This window comes from Cebus imitator, unplaced genomic scaffold (genome assembly GCF_001604975.1).
Source record: "Cebus imitator isolate Cc_AM_T3 unplaced genomic scaffold, Cebus_imitator-1.0 Scaffold311, whole genome shotgun sequence".
In the NCBI taxonomy this organism is placed as follows: Eukaryota; Metazoa; Chordata; class Mammalia; order Primates; family Cebidae; genus Cebus; species Cebus imitator.
In genome coordinates this window covers 3,572,759-3,579,360 of record NW_016107626.1, presented here as the reverse complement: position 1 = coordinate 3,579,360, position 6,602 = coordinate 3,572,759, and the positions used below count along the sequence as shown (strand labels likewise).

At 63.1% G+C, this 6,602-nt stretch overlaps 1 protein-coding gene across 3 annotated transcripts in view; it reads left to right on the top strand.

Annotated features, from left to right (window-relative positions):
* The first annotated feature begins 3,134 nt into the window (after positions 1–3,134).
* GATA5 (GATA binding protein 5) overlaps positions 3,135–6,602 on the top strand; it is a 12,721-nt gene continuing 9,253 nt past the window's right edge. For all 3 annotated transcript variants that reach the window (XM_017503491.2, XM_037729586.1, XM_037729587.1), the window contains exons 1-2: positions 3,135–3,800; positions 5,523–5,698. In XM_017503491.2, coding sequence (XP_017358980.2) covers positions 3,161–3,800; positions 5,523–5,698 — 816 coding nt within the window. In that variant the 5' untranslated portion in view covers positions 3,135–3,160. The remainder of the gene's footprint in view (positions 3,801–5,522; positions 5,699–6,602) is intronic.

Here is a 6,602-nt window from a genome sequence, read left to right as displayed (position 1 = left end):
GCAGGCTGGGTCACTGGCTCAGGGCCGCGTCCTTCCTGAGGGGCCCAGTGCACTGGGGTGCAGAGCTGCACGGAGCATGACCATGGGGGTGGAGGGGGCTGGGGACACCTGTCTTCTGAGGTTTGAGCTGAGACTCCTCTCTTTTTGGCTCAAATAGAAACAGATCTGTGAAGGGGTCCAGACACTGTCACAGACAACCCCCAGGGATACGTGCCCGCGCCACCGGCCACCGTGGAGGCCGCCGGATCCACGTGGAAAACACGCCACCAGCGGCTCCTGCTGCTGCTGCAGAGCAGATGAGCTGTGACCCACCTAGCAGGGAGGCTGTTGCACGCTTGTGGGGGCTGCTCCCGAGTAGCCAGAACAGCCCCCGACTCCCAGCCCTGTACAGCCCTGGGCGAGGTGCAGCCTCGGAGAAGCCTTGAGGAGTAAACGCTCCCTTCTCCATCCTCCACAGAGGCCAGGGTTTAACACAAATATCCATTGTACATAGACACTTACTAACTCAAAAAAGCAACCAACCACCATCACTCAGACTCCCTTCTTTGTTTTAATTGACTTGTTAAATTGCTAGCTGTGTGGCCTCAGGCAGGTTAGCTCACCTCTCTGTGCTGTTTCTTCATCTGTATATAGAAATGATAGCGTGATCTATTGCATAAGATCGATGTGGGAACTACGTGGAAACGTCTGGACAAAACACAGCACCCAGCAACGCCGGTGTTTCCTATTCACCAACTTTACAGATTTTATTACAAAAAGCACAAATTCCCCTCCAGTCCCTCCTCCCGAGTCCCCTGTCGCCCCCAAACCCCCCCCCGGAGTCCCCCCCAGTTGGCCTGCAGCACCCCAGGTTTGCAGTGGCTCTTTTCTTATTCTCTAGACCTTTCTTGGGGTTAGGGGTGGCTCAGCCCCCAGCAAGTCACAAGGGTCCCTTTTTACTTCTCTTCATTCTTGGTGCCCACGAGGGCTTGGTAACCCAGGCTTTGGGCTGAGGGGTCAGAGCTCGGTCCACCCAGCTTTGCTGCGCTAGAGCCCTCCGCTACAGCCGGTAGACTGAGCCTCACCTTGCGCCAGCACCACCACGGCCCCAGCACCTCTCCCCACCCTCACGGAGCACACTGCCATCCACAGACAAACCCTGCAGGGGTGGCAGCAAAGAGAGACCCTCATGGAGACCCCAAGTGCTGGGAGAGCAGAAAGCAGGGGAGTCCACACAGGGCAGCCCGCACCTCCCCAGTTCCTGAGGACAGGAAAGGAGGGAGCACCTGGTGGGAAGCGGGCAGGGAGGAGGCTGGGAGCTGGGAAAGGGGTGATGGAAGGTCGCCTAGCTCCCTATCCCAGTGGCACCCACACCCGCACCCCAGCCTGAGAGACGCACTCTCTCCTGCAGAGGTCTGAGCCCACCGCCGAACAGTCCATGGGGTCCCAAGGCCCCCACAGACCAGGGGCGTCAGCCTGCTGCCTTCCCAGACGCAGAGACCCTGGGCGCTTCCACACGCACCCTGAATCCTTGTCTGCTGTGGGGGAAGAGGAAGGCCCGGAGTAGAAGAGAGGGTGTGGGCACCCCAACTCTCCCCAGACCCCGACACATGGCCATCCAGACCCCAGTGGTCTCCGCAACACCCACCCGGATGGGGTAACACTGCAGCCTTCCTTCTTTCCCAGGTCTTCAGCCTCCACCGAGGAGAGAACCCAGCGTCCTCCCCTCTGCCCCTGACTGACAGGAGCCGAGGGCTCCTTTCTGCAAGGAAAAACTTTCACGTGGTGGCTCACGCCTGTAATCCCAGCACTTTGGGAGGCTGAGGTGGGCAGATCCGAGGTCATGGGTTTGAGACCAGCCCTGCCAACATGGTGAAACCCTGTCTCTACTAAAAATACAAAAATTAGCCAGGTGTGGCGGTGGGAGCCAGTAATCCCAGCTACTCGGGAGGCTGAGGCAGGAGAATCGCTTGAACCTGGGAGGCGAGGAGCTGACATTGCGCCACTGCACTGCAGCCTCTGCGACAGAGCAAAACTCGGTCTCAAAAAAGAAAGAAGAAAAAAAAAGAAAAACTTTCATGGCCCAAGCACCTCGGTCAAGCTCTGTCCACCCAGTGTGCTCCGAGCCCGCCGTTCTGGTTCCGCCCTGTGCCGGACTGCTCCGCCGCAGCGACGGCTCCATCTAGCCCTCACCGGGAGCGAGGGCGGGGCTCGGTTCCGTGACCTGAGTCGCTTCCGACCCTCCAGCATTTCTGGCGTCTGGAGGAAGCTCTCCCCGAGTCCCCAGAGCCGCCTGACAGTCCCACTGGGCGGGGGCTTCGAGCCTGGCATCCAGATCAGGCCTTCGAGGCTGGACCCTGCCCGCCTCCACTGGCACCCCGAGCCCCCGGGGCTCCGCTTGCTCAGAAACCGAGGAAATCGCGGGGCTGCAGCCAGGGCACCCTGTCCCAGTCCAGCGACCCGAGCTGAGCAGTTCCTACGGGAGCCAGGTCCCTGCACCGAGCCCTCGGCGAGGGCGCACACCAAGGGGGCCCCGGGGGGAGGAAGAGGGCTCGAGCCCCGTAAGGAGTTAGAGGAGTCTCTGCGCCCGACTCGCCGGGGCCCCTGAGCCCTTGGCTCGCCTGTGTCCCGGCACTGGCCGCCCCGTGTCGTGCGTCCCCGTCGCCCATCCCCTTGAGCTGGGCCCGCCCGGGTCACGTGGCTCTGCGGCCGGAGCCCCAGCTCTGACCCCGCGGGGAAGGAGGGGCAGGCGCGGGAAGGGAAGGGGCGGCGCGGCGGGGCGGGCAGGGGCGGCGCGGTGGGGGCTGCGGACCCTCCCAGGCCCTGGCTCCCAGTCTTCCGCCCGCCGTTCGCCGACCCACCGCCACTGCCACCGTCGCGCCCTCCTGCCCTCGCTGCCCGCTGGCGAGTGCTCCAGCCGGGGCTGCAGCCGCGCGCCCTCGCCACCCGGCCCCTCCTGGCGCGGCGGAGCCCTGCTACCGAGACCCTGCGTCCCGCCACGGCGCCCTGCCCCGTCCTTCCCGCCCCCCACCGAGCCCACCCCGGAGACCCCTGAAACCCCTGCAGGGAGGAGGTGGGCCCGGCTTCTTGGCTGCCCCGGATGACGCGCGGGCCGCTCCCATCCCCGCCGCTCCTCTCCCTCCGGTTCGGGGACCTGCCCGGGAACGGCCCGGGCTGGGGAATGGGAAGCGCCGCCCGCGCGGCGGCACCTGCCCGGCACCAGCGCGGCGGAGGGCGCACGGTTTGGAGACCTCCACACCTCTCCTCTGCCCCGCAGGTCAGGACCGCGCCCGAGAGGATGTACCGGAGCCTGGCGCTGGCCGCGAGCCCCAGCCAGGCTGCCTACGCCGACTCGGGCTCCTTCCTGCACGCTCCAGGCACCGGCTCCTCGATGTTTGTGCCACCGGCGCGCGTCCCCTCCACGCTGTCCTACCTGCCCCGGTGCGAGCCGGGCCCACAGCCCCCCGAGCTCGCCGCGCGCCCCTGTTGGTCGCAGCCCGCCCCAGCGGATTCGTCGGCCTTCGGTCCCGGCAGCCCGCACCCGCCGGCCGCGCACCCGCCCGGGACCACCGCCTTCTCGTTCACGCACAGCCCCCAGGGACCGGGCAGCGGCAGCAGCGCGCGAGGCCGGAACCGCGGCGCCTACCAGGGCGCGCTGCGGCCTGGGGAACAGTTCGCGGCTCCGCTTGGGCGGCCCATGGGCACCTCGTATCCCACCACCTACCCGGCCTACGTGAGCCCCGACGTGGCCCCGACCTGGACCGCCGGGCCCTTCGATGGCAGCGTCCTGCACGGCCTCCCCGTCCGGAGGCCCGCCTTGGGTGAGTACGGGGCTCCACAGACTCAGGGCCGGGGCTGGCCGAATCCGGGTGCAAACCCGCACCCTGCGAAACGCTCCCTCCTCCCCCCTCCCCACAGCCCGAGCCTCCCCGCCAGGTGCCACCGCAGCACCCTAGGTACACACCCAGCACGAGAAACTCCGTCCGGGATTCCGTGTGTTCACCTGTTCATGGGAAGGAACATGCATTTCCACACGGCATTCCAGACCGCTGGTGTGGAGCCCCAAGTCTTCATCGCCGCTTTTTTTGTTTTGTTTGTTTTTGAAAAGTTTTGGAAACTATTTTTATAAAGTCCAAAATGCCGGCTTATTGAAGTGGCCACATTCGCCTCGGTTCTAGGAGGTTTACCTATTTTAATTGGAGACCTGGTTTCAGTCGCTCCCTGAGTATCAGTTTGGAGAATCGGATTCTAGGCCTTCGAAGGCCGAGGCTCTTCTCGGGTGCAGCGCAGGCACTTTCCCCCGGAGGCGGCGCCTCTGAGCTCCCCGGGGTCCATCCCGCCCCTCCGGGACCGTGGAGGCCTGGATACGCGGCAGCTCCGGAGCCGCCTTTTGGACCCTGCCGGCCACTTGGCGCAGGAAACGGGCGCAGCGCAGCTGCCGAACCCCTGGCACCCCGCCTCCCCGGACAGCCCCTTGGCCGGCGCCCACCCCCGGCGGGGAGATGATGGATCCTTGCCCCACCCCCACTGGGCGCCCGGGCCTCCCTCGCACTGGCGCCGGGCCGGGCCTGGAGGGGACCAGGAAGACCTCCACCCCCGCCACAGTGTGTTAAACCGGTCCCAGGGGGCTGCGAGGAGGAGCTGTCCCTCTAAAGGACACTGGTTGCCACCACAGCAAAGCTGACAGAGAGCGGTCTCCACCTCCCAACCCACCTCCTCCACCCTCGCAGCCCCCACCCCTGCCATGGACCCGCTTTGCAGAAAAGGAGGCCAGCAGGGTTAGCGGTCCCAGCAGAGCCAAGAGCGGCTGCCAGATAAAACCCCTTCATCGGCGGGGCGCGGTGGCTCACGCCTGTAATCCCAGCACTTTGGGAGGCCGAGGCGGGCGGATCACGAGGTCAAGAGATCGAGACCATCCTGGTCAACATGGTGAAACCCCGTCTCTACTAAAAATACAAAAAAAAAAAAGAAACTTAAGCCGGGCCTGGTGGCGCGCGCCTGTGGTCCCAGCTACTGGAGAGGCTGAGGTGGAAGAATCGCTTGAACCCAGGAGGTGGAGGTTGCAGTGAGCCAAGATTGCGCCACTGCACTCCAGCCTGGGCAAAAGAGCAAGACTCTGTCTCAAACAAAACAAAACAAAACACCCTTCATCACCTCCCCCGCCAGTGTAGACACCCCTTAATCTGCCTCCCCCGCCAGTGTAGACACCTGCTTTCCCCGCAGGTCAAACAAGCAGAGGCCAGTGCTGGATCCTGGTCTGGGAGGGTCCCAGGTGTCTGTCTTTAGGCTGTGTTTATTCACACCGTTTTTGTAAAAGCAATTCTAACAAATGTTATCATATGTAAATTAAAAATTTAAAAATAAGATTACGTAAATAAGCAAATTAATTTTAAAATAAATTTAAAGCACAAAATACGTGCTTTAAATTTATCCGTCTGACCAAAGCTGCCAGGCTTCTGGGGGGGGAGGGCGCGGCCTGATGGGGAGCTGGGAGGCTCCTGGTGAGGGGGAGGGGAGCGCCCACCAGCTGCCTGTCCCCTCAGTGTCTGACTTCTTGGAAGAGTTCCCGGGTGAGGGTCGTGAGTGTGTCAACTGCGGGGCCCTGTCCACACCCCTGTGGCGCCGGGACGGCACCGGCCACTACCTGTGCAACGCCTGTGGCCTCTACCACAAAATGAACGGCGTCAACCGGCCGCTCGTCCGCCCCCAGAAGCGCCTGGTGAGTTCGGGCTGGGGGGTGCTGGGCGAAGTGCTCACTCCAGGGGACCTCTTCAATTTACCCAGGCCACGCCAGAGCCTCTGGGGTGGGGGCAGGGGGTGTGCCAAAAACAGCCTGGATGCCCACCCTGCTGGGTCTTGGGTCTTCTCTGAGTTCTCGGTGCAGGGCAGGGATCCCAGTGGGGATGCCAGGGCCGCTAGCTCATAGCACCCAGCCCTGGGAGAGCTCAGGGGTCGGGCTCGGGAGCAGTGGTGCCAGCCAGGCTCTGCTCAGGGCTGGGTCCGGGAAGGGCTGCTGCAGGGAACCAGGAGCTCAGCCCCACGAGTCAGTGGTGGCTGACTGTGGCCTGGCCAGGTCTCCAAGGCCTCAAGGTGACCCTACCTGGGACGAGGCTCAAGGGAAGGTGACTGCTGGATACTTTATTGAAGGACGTTAAAATCTTCAATTGGAGAGTCTTTGGGTCCGCAGCCCTCGGGGAGCATTTTCAACCCATACTGAGGGACTGAAGGGACACCACGTTTATGCCTGTCCCCTGCCTCACGGGCAAAACTTGTTTTCACTTTTGGTTCTTCCTGGTTTGTGGCTGAGCAGGGAGTGGGGGACTCCGGAGCCGGACTTTTGCCCCAGGCAGGGCACAGTCCCCAGAGGCTGGGAAAGGCTGAAAGTTACTTTGTTTCCCAGGCAAACCCTTACTTTCAAGTAATTTTACAAATAAGGATTTGGGGTGTTGACGTGTTTGCAAGTTATTGAAAGTTGAGGGGCCACCATAGCCCCTGGGCTGGAAGGCTGGGCAAGGGTATGTTCCTAAGCACCAAGCCTTCCTCCGCTGGTCGTCTGGGCTCCGTGTGGGGTGAAGCCCTCCTCCGAGGGTGGTGTGGACTCTGTGTGGGGTGAAGCCCTCCTC